The sequence below is a fragment of the Notechis scutatus genome, chromosome 5 (genome assembly GCF_049901735.1).
Source record: "Notechis scutatus isolate UNSWTSFEM ecotype Mainland chromosome 5, rNotScu1.2, whole genome shotgun sequence".
In the NCBI taxonomy this organism is placed as follows: Eukaryota; Metazoa; Chordata; class Lepidosauria; order Squamata; family Elapidae; genus Notechis; species Notechis scutatus.
In genome coordinates this window covers 5,197,502-5,220,790 of record NC_142013.1, presented here as the reverse complement: position 1 = coordinate 5,220,790, position 23,289 = coordinate 5,197,502, and the positions used below count along the sequence as shown (strand labels likewise).

The following is a 23,289-nucleotide window of genomic DNA, read 5'->3' as shown; positions in this document are numbered from 1 at the left end:
GAACAGGATTCAGCCATTTTAGAAAAATTTAAATGCCAGATTAATGCTGGAAGGAAAATTCGGCTCCATCTCAGACTTACGACTGTTTTTCACAGTTACCACCCTTACAGCATCCCCCATGGTCACAAGATCAAAATTCAGATGCTTGGCAATTGATTCACACTTATGACGGTTGCAGTGTCCTGGGGTCATATGATCCCCTTTGGCGACCTTCTGACAAGCAAAGTCAACGGATTCACTTAACAGCCGGGTTACTCACTTCAGAACTGCATCGATTTCCTTTAACAGGTCGTAAAATGGGGCAAAACTCACTTAAAGGCTGTCTCGCTCAGCCATGGAAATTTGGGGCGCAGTGGTGGTCGTATGTCAAGGATTACTGGTAATGGGCTCGATTTGATGGATCAGAAAAATTTGGACAAAATTTAATGGGTGAAATTTGGAGCCACTGATGTGGCCCCTCCCAATTAGCACTGGGCCTGCAGCTCATTAAAGGAAATTACTTGGGGGTGGAAATCAGAACGAATCTTTTTCTTTTTTTTTTGAGAAAGGTTTGAAAGCCAGTATTCTGTTGAACTGGTTAACCACTGAGGGGTCCTTGGTGCTCTCTGAGCTTGGTTGTTTTCTTGCAGATGTTTCATTACCCAACTAGGTAACATCATCAGTGCTAGAAAGGAGTGGTGTTTGTGGAGAGAGGGGGGAGGAGGAGGAGGAAGAGCAGGAGGAGGAGGAAGAGCAGGAGGAGGAGGAGGAGAACAATAATGACTATGGGGTCCTTGGTGCTCTCTGAGCTTGGTTGTTTTCTTGCAGATGTTTCATTACCCAACTAGGTAACATCATCAGTGCTAGAAAGGAGTGGTGTTTGTACAGAGGAGGAGGAAGAGGAGGAGGAGAAGACAAATGTGGGGTCCTTGGTACTACTCTCTGAGCTTGGTTGTTTTCTTGCAGGCGTTTCATTACCCAACTAGGTAACATCATCAGTTCTAGAAAGGAGTAGTGTTTGTGGAGGGAGGAGCAGGAGGAAGAGGAAGAAGAAGGAGAAGAGCTTGCTTGTTTTCTTGCAGACGTTTCATTACCCAACTAGGTAACATCATCAGTGCTAGGGATGACGTGATAACGCTAGCACTGATGATGTTACCTAGTTGGGTCATGAAACGTCTGCAAGAAAACAAGCCAGCTCAGAGAGCTCCAAGGAACCCACAGTTCTCCTCCTCCTCCTCCTCCTCCTCCTTCTCCTCCCTCCTCCACTGTTCTCCATTCCACAAACCCTCCTCCCTTCTAGCACTGATATTGTTACCTAGTTGGGTAATAAAACGTCTGCGAGAAAGCAAGCCAGCTCAGAGAACACCAAGGGGATGCCTCACTTCAACCCTGAGCTACAAATACTCTCCTTTATTGGTAAATCACTCTGAACCCTGATAATTAAGGTACTAAAATTTCTCCTCTGCTTTGCTTCATGTTTCTTTTGCATAACTAAGGTGAGCTGCGGAGGGTCGGCTGCCTATCTTAACGTTGTCGGGTTTCTCATCTCCCACCCCTTGTGTAGATCAAGTGCGCAATAGCTACTACATCGGAGCAGATGGCTCTCTCCGCCTGATGTTGGCTAATGGCATGGAGGTGGCTCTCCAGACCGAGCCCCATCTCCTGGCAGGCACCGTAAACCCCACCGTGGGTAAGAGGAACGTGACCCTGCCCATCGACAACGGTCTCAACCTGGTAGAGTGGAGACAACGGAAAGAACAATCCAGAGGCCAGATCACTGTGTTCGGACGCAGGCTGAGGGTAAGCGGGCCGTTCCCAGTCAGAACTGGTGGGAATTGAAATTCTTCTGGTCACCAAAGTGGAAAGGGTTACCATATTTTTCGGAGTATAAGACACTCCAAAGTATAAGACACACCTAGCTTTGGGGAACCAAAAAAAAAAGGGGGGGAAATCTGCCTCTGCCTCCCAGCAATTTGCTTCCTTGTAGCAAACAGCCTGTTTCAGCTTCAGCACAGCCTAATTAGCACAAGCAGCTGATCGTTGGTTGGATCAGCCTCCTGACGATCAGCTGTTTCAAGCTACAGGGATCACCGTCTATTGCCGCCTCCACGTGCCTCATTTTTGGCCTCTGCATCCCATTTTCAGCCTCCGTGCCCCGTTTTTAGCCTCTGCGTGCCCCATTTTTGGCCTCCGCATCACGTTTTCAGCCTCCGTGCCCCGTTTTTGGCCTCTGCATGCCCCATTTTTGGGCTCCGCATCCCATTTTCAGTCTCCGCACGCCCCATTTTTGGCCTCTGCGCACCCCACTTTGGTCCCGTTCCGGGCAGCGGGCATCAAAATGGGTAGAAAAATGGGACGTGCGGAGGCCAAAAATGGGGCACACAGAGACGGCAATAGGCAACGGCGATCCCTGCAGCCTGAAACAGCTGATCGTCGGGAGGCCAATCCAACCGACGATCAGCTGCTTGTGCTAAATCAGGCTGTGCTGAAGTTAAAACCGGCTGTTTGCTGCAAGGAGGCAAATGGCTGGGAGGCAGAGGCCAGCGGGCGGGCAGAGCTTCAGCAACATTCGCTGTATAAGACATTTCCACCCGCTTTTGGGGGTGGAAAAAGTGTGTCTCATGCTCCCAAAAATACGGTAAATCACTTCTAGGTATTGCCTGAAAGGGATGTGCAACATGAGGTGAGTCCTGCAATGGTTTTCCTTGGTAGCAGGAAGGGACAATTTTAAAAATTACAGCACGTGCGTGGGGGGAAATGAAACTTTGATTTTGGGTTTTACTGATTAGATCGGTTTGTTGTTATAGAAATGGCTAGTTTAAACTATTATGTCAAAAGTAAAAAGTTGAGGTTAGATGTTGATGCCTTATTCCAAGGGTCTTCAAACTTGGCAAGTTTAAGACCTGTGGACTTCAACTCCCAGAATTCCTTAGGTAACATGACTGGAGGAGGAATTCTGGGAGTTGAAGTCCACAAGTCTTAAAGCTGTCCAGTTTGAAGGCCCCTGCCTTATTCTACTGCACCAAGGTCAATGCCTTTTTTTTTCTTTTCCTCCTTGTTTTGCTGACTTTTCCCTTCCCTGTTTTTCCTATTTGCTTCTGTATTTTTCCTATGTTATAACATAAACTGATAAACTGATGTGAAAGAACCAAGATATGATTATGCACAGCTTAAAATACTTAGACGAATCCCAGCATAATGGATTTTCAAATCGTTCCTTCTTTTTCTTGCGTAAGAGTGTCTATGAAGATTCTCAGCCATCCAGGTCATGGTTGTCCCAAAAGTGCTTCTTTTTTTTCAAGAGACAACTGGACTTTCTTGGTTTTTCCTTGAAGACGTCTCGCTTCTCATCCAAGAAGCTTCTTCAGCTCTGACTGGATGGTGGGGAATGGACAGATTTATACTCTTTGCAAACAGCTGGTCATTTGCATCCTTTTAGAGAGTTGTTGATGCCACTTGGAGATTTATATGTGTCCTCAGGGTCACCTGAGTAGTGCAAATGGACGTGGAGCCCTCTTGGCTGCAGGATGAGAGACACTGAAAACATCCTTCAACCAAGAAGGCTCCACACCCATTTGCACCACCCAGAGTGACCCCGAAAAGACACAGATAAACCTCCAAGCAGCCTCAACGACTCCCTAAAAGACTGCAAATGACCAGCCATCTTGGCGCTGTTGAAATGAGCAACAGCAAACTGTTGCAAGGATAGAAACCCTTCCGTTCCCCACCATTCAGTCAGAGCTGAAGAAGCTTCTTGGATGAGAATCGAAACGTCTTCAAAGAAAAAAACAGAAAGTCCAGTTGCCTCTTGAAAAAGCACCTTTGGGATCTCATATAAGAGTTTTTTTGCAAATACGCAAAAAACCTCTTTGCCATTTGCCCAGGGAAAACCAAAGAGGTTGTTGTTCTGACCAGTAGTTAATTATCCCCATCTTACTAAAGCTTTCAGTCGTTGTCCTAATTCTTATCCCTACGCAGGTTCATAACCGAAATTTGTTGTCCCTCGACTTCGACCGCGTGACACGAACCGAGAAGATTTACGATGACCATCGGAAATTCACCCTGCGCATTCTCTACGATCAGGCGGGACGGCCTACGCTCTGGTCTCCTAGCAGTCGTCTGAACGGAGTGAACGTCACCTATTCCTCCGGGGGGCACATAGCCGGGATCCAAAGGGGTACCATGTCCGAAAGAATGGAATACGACCAAGCGGGCAGAATTACATCCAGAATGTTTGCAGATGGCAAATCTTGGACCTTCACGTATTTAGAGAAGGTGAGCACCGTTAGGAAAGAGGGGTCACTAAAGTTTTAGTTGAGTTTACTTCATTGTCATGGCACCTCATAGGACGAAATTAAATGCCATTGTGCGATTTAAAAACGTTCAAAAATTTATACTCACTAATTCGACAGACAATTCTGATGTACAAACAAAGAAAGTTTATTAAAATGCATTTGCAAAGGCAGGCCTTCACATCCCTTCCCAAAATGGATTGAGAACATGAAGCGCAAAATCCCACATTCAAGCAACAGATTTATACCCCCTACACAATGCACGCCACGCCTAAGAAGCCCTTCCAACTCCCCCTTATTAGCTAAAGGGTCGACATGACATTTTCTTGTATGCAATGGATGTCTTATCTTGTTTTGCTTCTGGACTTCACCTTGGGTGGATGTCCTTACATATCTACTTGTTGCCTGGCCCTGGGCTGATGTTCCTGTTTCCCAAGACAATTGTAACAAGTCACCACGTACTTTTAACTGAATACACTTTGGGGTTTTAGGGTGTGGGTTTTAATATGTAGCAAAAGGAATATTCTAGCTTAACAATACATAAAACACTATTATAAAAGAGTAACTTCTTATACTTTTCCTTCACCATCTTCAGTGTACATCATACATAACAAAACTACAAAAATAAAATACAAACACACTTCCTTCACATTCGATACAATTGAATGGAAAACCCCGAATATTGCATTAATATTGCACTACACAGTCGAATTCAAAAGAGCTACTGCCCTGGGATAGAAGCTGTTTTTCAGCCTATTTGTCCTTGTTTTTATTATCCTGTACCATCTGCCAGATGGTAATAGTTCTAAAAAAAGGATGCCCAGGATGAGATGGAACTTTGAGGATGTTTTGAACGTTCTTAAGGCAGAGGGAGCTATAAAACTCTTCCAAAGAGGGGAGAGGGCAACCAATGATCTTCTGGGCAATGACGTTAACTCTCTGGAGTGCTGTCCTATCTGCCCCTGTGCAATTGGAAAATCGTACACAGGTGCAGGAAGTTAAGATACTCTCCATGGTGCAGCGGTAGAAGGTCACCAGCAGTTTTTCATTCAGTTGTTTCCTGAGAAGCCTCAGGTAGTCTAATCTCTGCTGGGCCCTTTTGACCAGGGCTGCAATGTGAGCCCCCCAGGTCAGGTCCTCTTTTATGGTAACACCCAGAAACTGAAAACTGGCCACTTGCTCCACTCGGTCTCTTTAGCCAACTGAAGCTTTGTGAGTCACCTTCTCTGCCTCTTTGAATGGCATTTATCTACTACAGGTAGTCCTTGACTGACACCCGCTCATCTAGTGACTGTTCAAAGTTACAGCGGAACAGACAAAAGGGACTTACGATCATTTTTCACATTTACAACTGTTATAGCGTTCCCGGGGGTCACGGGATCAACATTCAGAGGCTTTGGGCAACTGGCTCGTATTTTTGATGGTTGCAGTGTCCCAGGGTCACGTGATCAACTTTTGCGACCTTCGGGCGAGCAAACTCAAAGGGGAAGCCACTTAATTGGGTTACTAACTTAACAGCCGCAGTGATCCATTGAACAACTGTGGCAGAAAAGGTCGTAAAATGGGACAAAACACACTCAACCACTATCTTGCTTAGCATTGGAAGTTTTGGGCTCAGCTGCGGTTGTAAGTCAAGGACCAGCTGTATGTAATCCCTGTCCTTCTTGTAAGGTGACATCTCTTTTGTTTGTAGCATGTGTTAGAAATTACCTGCATTTAGGATGGTCATGTGACCAACCTGTTTTATAACTTACAACCATAAAGACAGGCTCCATTACACTCCTAAACTCGCATTCTCATGGTCTTTAATTGGCCGAAATGATGCGCCCACTGTAGGGCAAGCATTTTTGAACCAAAGTACCTCCAGTGGGCTAACTTAGATTACATATGTAACTTTGAATGTGGTCCAAAACTCCCCAGGGAATGAAATTTGGCTGTTTCAATATTGCTGGGCTACTGCTGCGGCAATTACGTGAAGTTCTGTTTTCAACTTTCTGTGACAGTTTCCAAGCCAGTTTAGCAATCCCTTGGTCTCTCCCCCAATCAGCAGCAGCCACTTACCTGCCTGCTGGAAAAGGGAGGGAAGGAGGAAAGGAAGGAAGGAAGGAAGGAAAGAAGGAAGGAAGGAAGGAAGGAAGGAAGGAAGGAAGGAAGGAAGGAAGGAAGGAAGGAAGGAAGGAAGGAAGGAAATATATGTGGGAGGGAAGGTTAGACAGGGAGGGAGGGAATTTCATTTGCATTCTTTTAGAGAGTCTTTGAGGCCACTTGGAGGTTTATCTGTGTCCTCAGGGTCACCTGAATAAGTAGGGTCACCTCAAAAGTGAAAGGACACAGGGCAGAAAACATCCTGCAGCCAAGAAGGCTCCACACCCATCTGCACTACTCAGTTGACCCTGAGGATACAGACAAACCTCCAAGTGGCCTCAACGACCCTCTAAAAGGATGCAAATGACCAGCTGTCTGCAAGGAACACAAATCCTTCCATTCCCCACCATCCAGTCAGAGCTGGAGAAGCTTCTTGGATGAGAAGCAAAACATGTTCAAACCAAAACCAGAAAGGCCAGTTGCCTCTTGAAAAAAGCACTTTTGGGACTTGAAACTTCTTGTTCTCTCTGGCAACTTTTCAACTTCAAGAAGTTTCAAGTAACTTGGGACAACGTTGGTCAAAGCATAAACAATCCACTTTCTGTATCCCACTACAGAACTTAGCCATAATAATAACATCGACAAAATGTTCTGCATATGACTTATTTTTCTCTTCTGATTACAGTCCATGGTCCTGCTTCTTCACAGTCAACGGCAGTACATTTTCGAATTCGATAAGAACGATCGCTTGTCGTCAGTTACGATGCCCAACGTAGCTCGGCAGACCCTGGAGACACTTCGATCAATTGGCTATTACAGGAATATCTACAGGCCTCCAGAAGGCAATGCCACGGTGGTAGAAGACTTCAACGAGGAATGGCAACTCCTTCACACCTATTACCTGGGGACCGGAAGACGGGTCATCTACAAGTACGGCAAGCTGTCCAAACTGGCAGAGATGCTTTATGACACCACCAAGATCAGCTTCAGCTACGATGAGACCGCAGGCATGTTGAAGACCATCAACCTGCAGAACGAAGGGTTCACCTGTACGATCAGGTACCGCCAGATCGGGCCGCTCATTGACCGCCAGATTTTCCGTTTCACGGAAGAAGGCATGGTGAACGCCCGTTTCGATTACAACTACGACAACAGCTTCCGGGTGACCAGCATGCAAGCCGTGATCAACGAAACCCCGTTGCCTATTGACCTCTACCGTTATGACGACGTGTCGGGCAAAACCGAGCAATTTGGCAAATTCGGGGTGATCTATTACGACATCAACCAGATCATCACCACGGCGGTCATGACCCACACAAAGCATTTTGATGCGTACGGCAGGATGAAGGAAGTTCAGTACGAAATATTCAGGTCCCTCATGTATTGGATGACGGTGCAGTATGACAACATGGGGAGAGTGGTGAAAAAGGAATTGAAGGTGGGCCCTTACGCCAACACCACAAGGTACTCGTACGAATACGACGCCGACGGCCAGTTGCAGACAGTGTCCATCAACGACAAACCGCTCTGGAGATATAGTTATGACCTCAATGGGAATCTCCATTTGCTGAGTCCCGGCAACAGCGCCCGTCTGACGCCACTGAGGTACGACCTCAGGGACCGGATTACAAGACTGGGTGACGTGCAGTACAAGATGGACGAAGATGGCTTCTTGAGGCAACGGGGGAACGACATTTTTGAGTACAACTCCGCAGGGCTTCTCATCAAGGCCTACAACAAAGGCAACAAATGGAGCGTGAAGTACCATTATGACGGGCTTGGAAGGAGAGTCTCCAGCAAAACCACCCACGGTCATCATCTGCAGTTCTTCTATGCGGACCTCACCAACCCCACCAAGGTCACCCACCTGTACAACCACTCCAGCTCCGAGATCACCTCTCTCTATTACGACCTTCAGGGTCACCTCTTTGCCATGGAGGTGAGCAGTGGAGATGAATTCTACATCGCTTGCGACAACATTGGGACGCCCTTGGCGGTCTTCAGCGGAACGGGCCTCATGATCAAGCAGATCCTTTACACGGCTTACGGAGAGATCTACATGGATACCAACCCAAACTTCCAAATTATCATTGGTTACCACGGAGGCCTATATGATCCCCTCACCAAACTCATACACATGGGGAAGAGAGACTACGACGTTCTAGCCGGCCGGTGGACCAGTCCGAACCACGGCATTTGGAAACGTCTCAGCCACAGCAACATCATGCCGTTCAACCTCTACATGTTCAAAAACAACAACCCGATCAGTAACGCCCAGGATATAAAATGCTACATGACAGGTAAAAAAATCCATCTTCAATCTCAGTAGTTAGCTGCCCAGGGTAAGAACTGGGACTTTGGCGGGAAACGTGTGGGCTTTGCCATGATGCCTTGGACCTCATCCACAGAATGGTTGCCATCGGTTACTGATAAAAGTGCATGGAGGTTTTCCATGCGTAGCGTCTTCCATTTAAAAGAGACAGTTTGGTGTGGTGGTTAAGGTGCTGGCCTAGAAATCAGGAGAAAGTGAGTTCTAGTCCCACCATAGGGATGAAAGCCAGCTGGGGGACTTTGGGCCAATCACCAGGAGCCTGTAAGTTCTAGTCCCATCTTAAGCATAAAAGCCAGCTGGGAGACTTTGGGCCAATCACCAGGAGACGGTGAGTTCTAGTCCCACCTTAGGCATGAAAGTCAGCTGGGAGACTTTGGGCCAATCACCAGGAGACAGTGAGTTCTAGTCCCATCTTAAGCATGAAAGCCAGGTGGGTGACTTTGGGCCAATCACCAGGAGACAGTGAGTTCTAGTCCCACCTTAGGCATGAAAGCCAGCTGGGAGACTTTGGGCCAATCACCAGGAGATGGTGAGTTCTAGTCCCATCTTAACCATGAAAGCCAGCTGGGTGACTTTGGGCCAATCACCAGGACCCTGTGAGTTCTAGTCCCACCTTAGGCATGAAAGCCAGCTGGGAGACTTTGGGCCAATCACCAGGAGATGGTGAGTTCTAGTCCCATCTTAACCATGAAAGCCAGCTGGGTGACTTTGGGCCAATCACCAGGACCCTGTGAGTTCTAGTCCCACCTTAGGCATGAAAGCCAGCTGGGTGACATTGGGCCAATGACTAGGAGATGGTGAGTTCTAGTTCTACCCTAGGCATGAAGGCCCTCGGGGTGTCTTTGACCAATCCCCAGGAGAGAGAGTGAGTTCTAGTCCCTCCTTAGGCCTGAAACCAGGCCGGGCAAACTTCTTCACGCTTTCTCTCAGCCCAACCCATCTCACAGGGTTGTTGTTGTGGGGGAATAAAATAAGAGGAATTATTATCCCTGCCTTTGAGTTACTTATAAAAAAATAATAATACAGGCGAAATAAAACTATCATAAATAAATAAAGGCTTCGGGAAATTCCTCTGATACCTTTTCGCCTCGGAGACTGGAGACTCTCCAGTGAGAACAAACCCTGCCCGCTCGTGAAGAACAAACACTCGGGATTTAACAAATAACTCTGATTTTAAACTGCCCAAGCGGTCTCCTAATTTCCTTGCTTGGACTCTGTGGATTAAAGGGCGATTAAAGGTCCTTCTGACTATTTTTTTTTTCGTCAGTTGTGCGGGGGGTGGGGGGATATTACTGTGGGCCTCAGCTGGCACCCAGATCCTAAACGGCTTCGAAATAAAACTGCGTGAAAGAGGCTAAATCCTTTCTAATCCTGACCTTTCCGTCAAGCCCTTTTTAAAAATAACAACGCGGTGAAATGTTAATTCATCCACAAGAATTGCTGTTTTAAAGGGCAGCGAGAAAACAAAACAACGGTTGCAAATAAGCCAGAGGGGAGAGACTGACCAAGGAAATGAAGACCCACCGAAGCTGCAGGAATTATTTGAGAATAAATTATTTGGGAATGGGTGTAATTTTCCCCTCCGGATGCAGCTACAAGGCCTTGCATGCCAAAACAGCTACAGGTAGTCCTCGACCTACAGCAGTTCACTTAATGACCATTCAGAGTTACAATGGCACTGAAAAAAGTGACTTACAACCATGCTTCACACTTACAGCCTTTGCAGCCTCCCCCCTGGTCACGTGATTTACATCCAGAGGCTCACTTTTATGACGGGTGCAGCATCCCGGAACCACGCAATCCCCTTTTGCAACAGGGGAAGCCAGATTCACTTAACGACCATGTGACTTAATTTAACTGCAGTGGGTTCGCTTAACAAATGAGGTGAGGAAAGTCAAGAAACGGAGCACGCTCGCTTTAACAAATGCCTCACTTAGCAACGTAAACGTTGGCCTCCTTTGTGGTCGTACGTTGAGGACTACCTGTAGACACAAAGATAGTTTTTGTGATGACATGGGACATGACACAAAAATAACAAAGTCACCAAAGTAGAATAAATTCTCTTTAATGCCTCCAACTTGGCCCCCAATGTCCAATTACCCTCGGCTGGATAACAAACTCTTCAAAAAACAGTCTATGAAGGGCAGAAATGCAGTCAGAACCCTAAGTAAAGATAATTAGAAATTTAAAAACTCAACACAAACTATACTGAAGTAATTAACACGGCAGGCTAGGATGATAAATTGCAGACTTTCAAAGGATAACGCAGCAACCACAGTTTGGAGGACGCCAAAACCCAGATAAGCCTCCACCAAGATAATGCACACTTTGCTTCCAGCAAGGAACCGTGTGCAAACGCCCCTCTTATATCCTGTTCTCCCAGCTGCAACCAATGAAAGGGATCAGGGCCTTCTTCTCTCTCGCAAGCCACATTGCTCCCTTCTCCGTTCCTCCCTGCGTGCCCTAGGATGAAGAGGGGAGGGCCCTGGGTCTTCCTCTGAATGCCCAGTCGGACTGTGCCCTTCCCCCGTTTCTTCCACAGCCATCGGAGCCACACTCCCACTCCCTGTCAGCTGCTCAATCTCCCCCTCAGAATCAGACTCCAACAAGAGCGTGACAGTTTTTTTTCCCCCTTGTGCCATCGCTCTGCTAAACACCTCATTCCCACAGGCCTGTCTTGTGCCTACATATATTCACCCATGTAGCAGGGCTATATTGCTATTATCCTTCTCATCTTTCCATCTTTCCTACTACCTTCTCCTATCGGTAGCTTTTGATTTATCCCTTGTTTGCATCTTACGATCTACCGTATCCCTTGGCTGTTGGTATGCACATGGAGAGACAAGTTCCTTGTGTGTCCAATCACACTTGGCCAATAAAGAATATCCCAATTCCAGTGTTAAATATGAAGAACAGAGCCAAAACAGACAAAGAGAATGGAGTGATTCAGAGGTCATTTTGGTATGCCACGTATTTGCATCACAAATACATCCGGTATCACAACAGTTGATATTTAAAACATTACCTTCTCATGCCCAGCTCAATTCCGATACCGTAAAGTCAGGCTTAGCCATTCTAGCTTTAAATTAGTATTTTTCCTGTCCTTTAGAAATGTTCTTCAGAATAGTTCTTCAGAAAAAAACTAACTGTTAGAATAAAATAGAATAACAGTTGGAAGGGACCTTGGAGGTCTTCTAGTCCAACCCCGTGCTCAGGCAGGAAACCCTACACGTCAGACAAATGGTTGTCCAATCTCTTCTTTAAAACTTCCAGCGATAGAGCATTCACAACTTCTGGAGGCAAGTTGTTCCACTGGTTAACTGTTCTCACAGTCAGGAAATTTCTCCTTAGTTCTAAGTTGCTTCTCTCCTTGATTAGTTTCCATCCGTTGCTTCTTGTCCTGCCCTCAGGAGCTTTGGAGAATAGCTTGACTGTTCAGAGTTTTACAGCATTAATTCAGCGCCAGAAAAATAAACACAGATGGCTGATGCTTCATTGAACGTCTTTATAAACATATGAAATAATTCTTTTTACAAACCAGTTGTAGATTTCCCCAACGTGGAGCAAACTCAAACAGAAGTAGACATATGTTACAAGTGCAGAGCTTCAGCAGTAACTTCAGCAGCTCAGCAACAGACATCAGTTTCACTTTAGTTCAGCAAGCAAGCAGAGGAGAGAAAGCAGTTTCACTCCATTAGACAAACTCAGAGCTTAACATAGCTGCAGAGTTGCAGAGCTTAATATAGAGCCACATTTAGACTACTTTCTAGTTTCAGTTTCCAAACAGTTTTCATTGGCTGACTTAGTTGCTATGCCTCTTCATTGGCTGACCTTGTTACCATGCTCTATTCCAGTTCATGAATATACTCTGACATTGACCCCCCCTCTTATCTGTGGCAGCCCCTCAAATACTGGAACACTGCTATCATGTCCCCCCTAATTCTTCTTTTCATTAGCCTTGACATACCCAATTCCTGCAGCCGTTCTTCGTACGTTTCAGCCTCCAGTCCTCTTTGTTGCTCTTCTCTGCACTCTTTCTAGAGTCTCAACATCTTTTTTTTTTTACATCGTGGCGACCAAAACTGGTATGCAGCATTCCAAGTGTGGCCTTACCAAGACCTTATAAAGTGGTATTAACATTTCACGTGATCTTGATTCTATCCCTCTGTTAATGCAGCCTAAGATTGTGTTGGCTTTTTTGGCGGCGGCTGCCCACGGCTGGCTCATATTTAAGTCATTGTCCACTAGGACTTCAAGATCCTTCTTCACAGTTACTACTATTGAGTCAAGTACCGTTTATACTGCACCTGTATTTAACCTTTTGGCTAGCATGTAACGTTCTGGTTTTTCTCGTCCTATTCCAGATGTCAACAGCTGGCTGCTTACCTTTGGTTTCCAGCTGCACAACGTTATCCCTGGCTATCCTAAACCTGACATGAACGCTATGGAGCCATCCTACGAGCTCACACGCACCCAGCTGAAAACCCAGGAATGGGACAACAGCAAGGTAACTAGTGTGACTTTTCAGACACACACACACACACACCCCAGCTTCTCCGGCTTCCAAAAAGACCCACTTTTGAATGGTCGCTACTTTATCCCAGGGGAAACGTTCATCAGGAAGTGGAAAACATGTACGGATCGTCCTTGACTTAACAATCATTTGCTTTAACGACCGTTCAAAGTTACAATGGCGCTGAAAAAAAAGTGACTTAGGTGTCAACTCATAAAATATTTCTCTGGTCTTGTTAGAGTTGCCAACAGAAAGGGAGCGGGGAGGAAAGGGGTTTGGAAAAAGCAGTGCGGCAGCTTGCAAACCGAAAGCGCGTTCCATGAATGTTTTTCAAAGATAGTAACTAGGTGACCGAAGTTTCTGCCTTGCAAAATTCTAACCGGTGAGCACGATTGAATGACTCTGGGCTACGGAGGTGTCCCATTGGAGAATATGAATTATGATACACCCAGGGGGTGGGGAGAAAACCAGGGTCAAGGGTGACAGTGAATGATGTGCCTCAGAGTCCGCTACACCCAGGCAGTGCCGGCATGTTAACTCCCAATAAATCCTTTGGAAGTTTTGGAAGTTTGGCTCGAGACTCAGGATTTAAATGGGGGGTAACTGCCGGAATCCTGACATTAGGATTGTTTTTCACGCTTCCAACCTTTGCAGCATCCCAATGGACACATAATCCTAATTCAGGTGCTTGGCAACCGATTCATATTTACGATGGTTGCAGTGTCCCAGAATTATGTGATCCCCTTTTGCGATCTTCTGACGAGCAAAGTCAACGGGAAATCCAAATTCACTCAGCAACTGTGTTACTAACGGAACAACTGTGATGATTCGCTTAACTGTGGCCAGAAAGGTCATAAAATGAGGCAAAACGCACCTCGCAACTTTCTTGCTTAGCAACAGAAACTTTGGACTCTGTTATGGACCACCTGTAGTCTTTCTGACGTTCTGCTACTCTTCTACTGGTAGTCCTCGACTTAAGACTGGTCGCTTTAGCGACTATTCGAAGTTACAACAGAACGTTAAAAAAAAAAAAGAGAGCTACTTACAACCCAGATTCAAAGTCCCAACGGTGCCCAACTCTCCCATTGGCAGGAGCGCCCTTGGCCACTTTGCAACCAGCTCTCCTCTATAGCCATTTGCAGCATCCCGCGGTCATGTGACCACGATTTATAATCGGTTCCTTGCAAGAGGAAGCAAGAAGCATTTATCTCTAAAAGCTCTCCTTGCAAAAATAGAAATGGAAAAATGCAAAATGGTGGAGTTCAAAGGAGCCTTGGGGGACTTCTAGTCGAACCCCTGACCAAGCAGAAAATCCTAGACCATTTCAGACAAATGGTTGTCTAATCTCTCCTTTAAAACTTCCGCTGTTGGAGCACCCACAACTTTTTAGAGGCAAGCTGTTCTACTGGTTAATCGTTCTCATCATTAGCAAATTTCTCCTTAACTCTAGGTTGGATCTCTCCTTGATTGGTTTCCATCCGTTGCTTCTTGTCTTGCCTTCAGGTGCCTTGGGGAATAGCTTGACTCCCTCTTCTTTGGGGCAGCCCCTCAAATATTGGAAGACTGCTATCATAATTCTAGACATACCCATTTCCTGAAACCGTTCTTGGTATGTTTTAGCCTCCGGACCAAATTTAAAAACCAGGCCACACAATAATACCTCTAGATTGCAGATTTTGTTATTGAGACTTTGGAAAAAGTTCAGAGAAGAGCAACTAAGACGATGAAAGGCCTGGGAACTAAAACATACGAAGAACGGTTGGAGGATTTGGGTTTGGCTAGTCTCGAGAAAAGAAGGATCAGGGGAGACATGATAGCGGTATTCAAGTGTTTGAGGGACTGCCACAAAGAAGAGGGGGTCAAATTGTTCTCCAAAGCTCCTGAAGGCTGGACAAGAAGCAATGGATGGAAACTAACCAAGGAGAGAAGCAACCTAGAATTAAGGAGAAATTTCCTAACAGTGAGGACAATCAACCAGTGGAACAACTTTGCCTCCAGAAGTTGTGGTGGCTCCAACACTGGAGGTTTTTAAGAAGAGATTGGATGACCATTTGTCTGGAATGGCATTGGCTCTCCTGCTTGAGCACGGGGTTGGACTAGAAGACCTCCAAGGTCCCTTCCAGCTCTATTCTGATTCAGACAACGAGTCCCCGTAGCCAACGCCACATTTGCTTTAACAAACACTGCAATAAAGGCCTTAAAATCGAGCACGATCCTATATTGATCCACTTAATGACTGGCATAAATTACGATCGTTGTTCCAGGCTCAATTATGTCGCAACTGAAGGACTGCCTGTACAGCAGTGTTTTTCAAAACTTGGCAATGTTAAGATATCTGGATTCCAACTCCTCAAATTCCAGCATGGGAGTTGAAGTCCACACATCTTAAAATTCGCCATGTTTGAAAAAAACCTCGCTCTCTAGCACGAAAAGTTTTGTCCTTTTATCAGGTAAACACGATCTCCCCTCTAATATTTCCTGTTTTGTTTTGTTTTTCCCTTTCTTCCTTCCTTCCTTCCTTTGGGGAAAGGAAAGACTGAAGCAGCACGGGGAACAAATTTCAAAGGCGAGACCATCTATCTCTTCTTTGAACTCTGCCTAATCTGTTTGTGTCCCTTTTAAAAAAACAAAAACATTTGGAGCCCCAGAGCCCCAGGAAGTTTTTTTTTTATCTTTCTGAGGAGAAATCAACTCTTCCCCCCCCCCCCTGCATTACTTTATTATTTAAAAGGCTGTATTCAAGGTCATTCTTTCTTCAAATGAAGCGGCTTTCCAAAGACCCAGGACTTATTTTTGAGATAACAAAGAGGTTTTGTTTTGTTTTTAATTACAATTCCAGTGATGTTCATGATAACTGTTTCATTGTGGCTGGCAAATATCCTGAGCTACAGGGCTAAAATTGCCTTAAAAAATGGCACAACTCTGAATTTTCGAGAAACTCCCCATTATTTAAGAACAATCAACCCATGGAACAGAAGTTGCCCTTGGAAATTGTGGGAGCACCATCACTTGAGACTTTCAAGAAGAGATTGGACTGCCATTTGTCAGAAATGGTGTAGGGTCTCCCGCTTGGGTGGCGGGCTGGACTAGATGATCTACAAGGTCCCTTCCAACTCTGGTTATCTGTTATTTTGGCCCAAACGACAGGCAGTCCTCAACTTAACGGCGGCAATTGGGACCAGAATTTTCATTGCTGAGCAACGCCACTGTTAAATGACTTGGCCCTGATTTTACCACTGCCGTTGTTAAGTGAATCACCCAGTCATTAAGGGAATCAGACCTTCCTTATTGACTTTGGTTGTCAGAAGCTGGCTGGGAAGGTCACCCAAAACCCCAAGACTGTGCAACCGTCATTAATACATATCGGTTACCAAGTGACCGAATTTTGATCACATGACTGAGAACGTTGCGGTGGTTGTAAGACGAGGACTGGTTGTAAGTCTTTTTTTTTTAGTGCTTTTGTTACTTTGAACAGTCACTGAAGAAATGTTGTAAGACTGAGGGCTGTTTGTAAGTAATTTGTGAGGGCTTTATGATCATCTAAGCAAGACCCTTCTTAAGGGAGATTTGCTCCGTTTTATGTCCTTCCTTGCCACGGTTGTTAAAGTGAATCCAGCTTCCCCAATTGACTTTACTTGTCTGAAGGTCGCAAAGGTTGATCATGTGAACACACACCCCCGGGACTCTGCCACTGTCATAAATATGAACCAGTTGCCAAGCGTCTGAATTTTGATCATGCAGATGCGGTAAGTGTGAAAAACTGGTCATAAGTCACTTTTTTTCAGTGCCATTGTAACTTTAAACAGTCATTAAATGAATGTTTGTAAGTCGAGGACTACCCTGTATAATGGGCTCACTTAAAGACCGCTACATTCATTTAATGACCATGGTATTTGCTTAACAACTGCCATGAAAAGTTAACAAAAATCAGGCACAGTCACGTGGTTCCCCTGCTTAAAGACATCCCCGACTTACAACCATAATAGCAATAGCCCTTAGATTATATACTGCTTCCCAGTGCTTTACAGCCCTCTCTAAGCAGTTCACAGAATCAGCCTCTTTTCCCCAACAATCTGGGTCCTCATTTTACCCACCTCGGAAGGACAGAAGGCTGAGTCAACTTTGAGCTGGTCAGGATCGAACTGCAAAATTTCAGGCAGCCGGCAGTCAGCAGAAGTAGCCTGCAGTACTGCACTTTCACCACTGCGCCACCGTGGCTCTAATTCCGGTTGTGAGTTCAGGGCCCACCTGTAGACGTTGCCATACATCTCTCTTGTGTCTAACACGAGTTCCTCTCTTTTCAATCTCCCTTCCTGCCCATCTTCAGTCGATCTTAGGGGTGCAGTGCGAAGTCCAGAAACAACTGAAGGCCTTCGTCACGTTGGAGAGCTTCGAACAGATCTACACGTCGAGCATCGCCGGGTGCCAGGAAGTCCAGGAGAACCGCCATTTTGCCTCGGGAGACTCCATCATCGGCAAGGGGGTCAAGTTTGCCATGAAAGATGGCCGGGTGGCCACTGATATCATCAGTGCGGCGAACGAGGACGGGCGGCGAGTCGCCGCCATCCTCAACAACGCCTATTATCTGGAGAACTTGCACTTCACCGTCGACGGCACGGACACCCACTACTTTGTCAAGCCGGGGTCGTCGGAAAGCGACTTGTCCATCCTCGGCCTCAGCGGCGGGCGGCGGACCTTGGAGAATGGTGTGAACGTCACCGTCTCCCAAATCAACGCCGTGCTCAGCGGGAGGACTAGACGCTACACGGACATCTCGCTCCAGTTTGGAGCCCTGTGCCTCAACACCCGATACGGGACCACGTTGGACGAGGAGAAGACACGCGTCTTGGAACTGGCCAGGCAACGGGCCGTGGCCCACGCCTGGGCCCGGGAGCAACAGAGACTGCAGGACGGGGAGGAGGGTAGCCGCTCCTGGACAGAGGGGGAAAAGCAGCAACTGCTGAACACGGGACTCGTTCAGGGGTACGACGGCTACTTCGTCATCTCCGCCGAACAATACCCAGAACTGTCCGACAGCGCAAACAATATCCATTTTATGCGACAGAGCGAGATGGGGAGAAGGTGACAGAGAGGGGATGATGCATTAACTTCTTGCCAAAGACAGCTGCTTGAGACTGTGACGTCCTTGAGCCTTCTTTTTCTTTCTTTCTTTCTTTTTTTTCTAAAGAAAAAAGAAAAACAAACACACAAAGAACTTTACGGAAAACAGGCAAGGTGGAGGAAGAAAACGGTGGCACCATAGCTCAGGCAACATCCTTTATTTTAGATTTAATTTTTAATTTTAATATTTTTTTTAAAGTGGCTTTCTCACCTTTGGCTGTTTTTCCATCCTTCCCCCTCCCCTTTCTCTGCGCCTATCCTGTCTTCTCTTTTTGGAAGTGTCATTTCGCCATTGTGTGTGAGCCCTTTGTGCAAAAATGCTGGAAGGTTGGGGAAGGCGTTGGTTTAAATCTCCTGATTTCTGTTCATTGGGTTTTCTTTCGTTGGGTTTCTTTTTTTTTTTAATGGGGTGGAAAAAAAGAAGAGAAAAAAAGAGCCTCTGTATTAGGTTTGGGTGAACCTTTCCTAGTGGGGTTGGAGAAAAAAAATATATAGATATATATATATATATAAGAGGATTTATGAGGAACGAAAACAGGAAGAAGGAGGCATCACGGAGAAGAAAAATCCACAATTTTCCCGCAAAGCTTATGCGAAGAAACGAAGGGGGGGGGTTTACACACCTCTCCAGGTTTGAAATGGCCCTTCAAACATTTTGTGAGCCTCCAAACAAGAACTTTCCATTTTTTAACATTTCTTTCTGGATAACCCTGCTGCTTCGGGTTATTTCCTGCCGAAGGAGGCCAAACGGCTGCATCTTCAGACTTGTGAGCTCAATCCTTTCTCTTTTTTAATTTTTATTTTTTAAAAGGGTGGTTTTTTTTACTACAACAGACTATTTTGTTCACCGGTTTGTTTTCTGCTGTTGCGTGACAAGAGGACGTGTCTTTTTTTGTCATTCGGGGGGAAAAAAAACCCATAGCAGCTAATCGGAGCGGGGTGGGAAAGGAAAGAAGAAAAAAAGGAAAAAATGATACTATTGCTGCACATGCTGTTAGATGGGAACCACCAATGATGTATATTTGTCAACAGTAAACCCTCCTTAAATATATAGTATTTCTGTACACCAAGTGAAGCGTGTTTAACTTTTGAGGATGCCATCTCTTCTCCGACCATGGGGTTTTTTGTCTAGAGTTAGGGCCATCCTTAATGACGAAATCTCAGTTCCTCCTAATATATATCCAGTGGGTATATATATATTTTTCAGAGCCAGTTTAGATACTGATGGGAGAGATCCAGCAAGCGCCTCCTATTTGATTTGACTTTTTTAATTTTTATTTTAATGAAGCATCTTAGTTGATAAAAGAGATGCTTCCTTGTTTCTCCACGGGCCACTTCTACCAAAATGGTCTTCGCCGGACATTAGGAGCCAAGAACATCTTAGTTAGAGAAGGACAGGAACGTGCGTCCAGCTTCATTCTGTCCCATAATTTCAAAACTGTGGCAGCTTTGGCAGGTAGTCCTCAACTTATGGCCACAATTGAGCCCAAAATTTATTTCTGCTGAGAGAGACATGATTTTTGCCCCATTTTACGACCTTTTCTCACCACGTTTGTTCAGCGAATCACTGCAGTTGTCAAATTAGCAACACTGCCATTAAGTGAATCTGGCTTGCCCCATTCACTTTGCTTGCCAGAAGGTCGCAAAAGGGGATCGCGTGACCCCTCCGGAACACTGCAACAGTCGTAAATGTGAGTCAGTTGTCAAGCATTCGAATGTAAGTCCCGTGATCACACGGGGCTGCTGCAACGTCCCTAAAGTGTGAAAAATGGTCATAAGCAGGGGTGGGATTCTACCAGTTCGCACCTATTCGCTAGAACCGGTTGTTAACATTCTAAGCAGTTGGGAGAACCGGTTGTTAGAAGAAATTACTGGGCTAATCCTGTAAGGAAGGCAGGAAGGAAACATTCTGGTGTTGCTTACAGAAACTCTCTCCGTTAACCCTTATTTACATTCTTGGCAGGACTAGACTTCCTGTCTCAGGAACTTCTCTGAAGTCTTTTTTCCCCTCCTTTGCTGGTACTTTGCTTGTGTGGAGTGACCATTCAAAGTTACAATGGCACTGAAAAAAGTGACTTATGACCCTTTTTCACACTTACGACTGTTGCAGCATCCCCACAGTCATGAGAGGCCAGGCGAGGAGATGCGTGCCTCGATGTGAGTGATGTTGAGTTGGCCACGCCCAGCCAATAACATGACCACCAAGCCATGCCCACAGAACCGGTTGTTAAAAAATTTGAATCCCACCCCTGGTCACTTTTTTCAGTGCCGTTGTAACTTCGAGCTGTTGCAGGTCGAGGACTGCCTGTATGTACTGCCTCTTTGCAAAGAAATCTATTCCCAGGACTGCCGGAAATAGTGTTAACCCAGATGTGCCTGGATCAGTTGCTTTTGTGTATAAATTATTTTCACCCAACAGAAGAGATTTTCCAAAGGCTTCGATTTGGTGGAGATAGGGCTAACATCTGGAAATGAGTGGCACTGGGTGAGCTGAAGGGCAAGCATGACAGACATGTTATCCCTTTTTTTTTTCCATCTCAACTTCATATTTTTACATCGTTTTTCACACATAAACCCCCCCTCCCACCCGGACACTTAAAGCTTTCTGAATAGAACCGTGAGATTTCATATCATGAGATTAAAATCTATCCAGAGCTGCTTTCTATTTTAAAAAATGCTGATTTCTTGATAGAGGTATCAAGGTGAACCGAATTTATAAATGAAAATTCTTACAATGGGAAGAAACATGTTCTTCCCGCACTAAAGGAGGACCTTACCCATCCAGGTTTTGGGGCTGAGTCCAAGGAAATTTGTGTTTTGAGTACGGCAAGACGAAAGGTTACCCTGAGATAGCCGTTTTATTAGTTTTTCTTGAAGCCAAAGCCATGCCGTCACGGTGTGACTTCTTGTTATCCCTTCTAAAAATGACATTTCACCCATCTATAGGAAACCAGAGTGTTTGCTGATTGTTTCCGAATAGCTTGTTTCCAGATACATTTAACGTTTCAACCCTAGGCTGGGAAATGGAAAATTAAAAGGTTGGGAAAACGGAGAATTAAAAGGTTGGGAAATGGAGAATTAAAATCCAAAGCAGCAGGAGCGACCTCAAGTTTTGTTAATGGTTGTGATGCTTGATTTTATCAGTTGAAGATGCTGACTGCAGGGTAAGCATGCAACAAAATATGAGCGTTATGATCCAAATAAATAAATAGGTGATGGGAAACGCAACGTTCCATGAAGACTAAGCTAGAGCTTTTCAAGAGCCATTGAATTAAAACTCTGTTGGGTTTTTGAGCAGCCCATGGTTTTTTTGACTTAGTTCTTCACGGACAACCAGAACAATTCAGTAAAATTTGAGGAACTGATAGCAAAGGATTTCATCCTGTTCAGCTAAGACCTCCCAAATATATGTGGGCATCTGTCTAGTCAGAGCCTGGGACAATTTTCTTGGTGTTTCTTGCCAAACTTGGCAACTTTTTACAAAGATGGCACTCCCACACTCTGCACGCCAGGGGTATATCTAGGCCAGAGATGTCCAACCTTGGCAACTGTGAAGACTCATAGATTTCATCTCCCAGCACGGTTGACTGGGGGATTCTGGGAGTTGAAGTCCACAAGTCTTCAAAATTCAACAAATTTGGAGATCCCTGTTCTAGAGCATACGACGTATCTCATAGGAGTCTTCATAATGGGGCAATCATTCAAACTCCCGGAATTCCTAGCCAGGATCCAAGATTATGCTGAGTTCTGGGAATTGCAGTCCAAACTTCTATAGAAGGTGCCAGGTTGAGGAAGGACAATATAGGTGACATCCTGCAGATATTTGGTATCTTTGATGGATAAGAAGATTGTATTTTATATACATATATATATGTATGGTATTCAGCTCTGTTCGGGTATTTTCCCACGTCATTATAGTTGTGCTTTTAAAGTTGTAGCGACATTTCAGCAAAATCTCATCTGCCATACAAAAGCCTGATGATGACAAGATGAGATTCTGCTGAAACGTCACTACAAACTTTAAAAGTACAACTATAATGACGTGGGAAAATACCTGAACAAAGCTGAATACCATACATATAAATACCTGCGAAAACTTCCTATCCCAGAATTGCCTGACCAGAAAATAATGCAAAATTTATTTTAAAAGAAGCAAAAGAGAAATGCGATAGAAGCTTGCATTGAAATTTATAGCTTGGCTTCTTGCTCAAATGTTATCATGGATGAAAAGCAGAAATTCTTATGCTTGGCACAATTAAAGTGGTTTAGCATAGTTTAGTGCTCCTTCTGTGTGGCATACTCTTCCTACATACCTGGAACTCTTTCACAAGGGCGTATCTGTTAAGGAACCAAAATAAACCCAGTTGTTACTTGCTTTTGTGTCCTAGAACACACAATATTTCTCCACTAGAATTGCCAAAACAGATCACAATAGTGGCAGTTATCCACACTTCACTTCTTAGCATGTCCCTGCAAAACAAAACAAAAAAAAAGTGGAAACTAAATTCGTTAGAGTGATCCTCCCCAATCCTAGCTCCTTTAACTATTGGGATTGAGCTAATACTTGTAGGAGTTGCAAACAACAGTTACATCAAACTCTAAGGTAGGGGTATCCAGCCTTGGCAAGTTTTAAGATTTGTGGACTTCAACTTCCAGAATTCTCCCGTCAACATGGCAGGCTGGGGAATTCTGGGAGTTAAAGTCCACAAGTCTTAAAAGTTGCCAAGGAGTCAGTTTAGGCAAAACTGCTACTGATCCTTTGAGGCAAAGATTTTGATTTGTATCACAAATTAATACAAACTCTTGGCATCTCTCTCCCTCAACACTCAATCCAATGTCACTTCTTCGGTTTGCCAATTTTGTGGCCACCATTCACCCGTTTTTCTCCAGGCGGTGACAAGAACCTTGCTTTTAGGATCAAACAATTCCCACCATCCTGATTTTGCCTCCAAGACAAGAAATAAATC

At 45.1% G+C, this 23,289-nt stretch overlaps 1 protein-coding gene across 9 annotated transcripts in view; it reads left to right on the top strand.

The window, feature by feature from the left end:
• TENM4 (teneurin transmembrane protein 4) overlaps window positions 1–19,386 on the top strand; it is a 559,913-nt gene extending 540,527 nt beyond the window's left edge. For all 9 annotated transcript variants that reach the window (XM_087966004.1, XM_087966003.1, XM_087966002.1 and 6 more), the window contains 5 exons: window positions 1,544–1,779; window positions 3,958–4,254; window positions 7,042–8,656; window positions 13,053–13,195; window positions 17,529–19,386. In XM_087966004.1, the coding sequence (XP_087822130.1) occupies window positions 1,544–1,779; window positions 3,958–4,254; window positions 7,042–8,656; window positions 13,053–13,195; window positions 17,529–18,287 (3,050 nt within the window). In that variant the 3' untranslated portion in view covers window positions 18,288–19,386. The remainder of the gene's footprint in view (window positions 1–1,543; window positions 1,780–3,957; window positions 4,255–7,041; window positions 8,657–13,052; window positions 13,196–17,528) is intronic.
• Window positions 19,387–23,289: the final 3,903 nt, after the last annotated feature.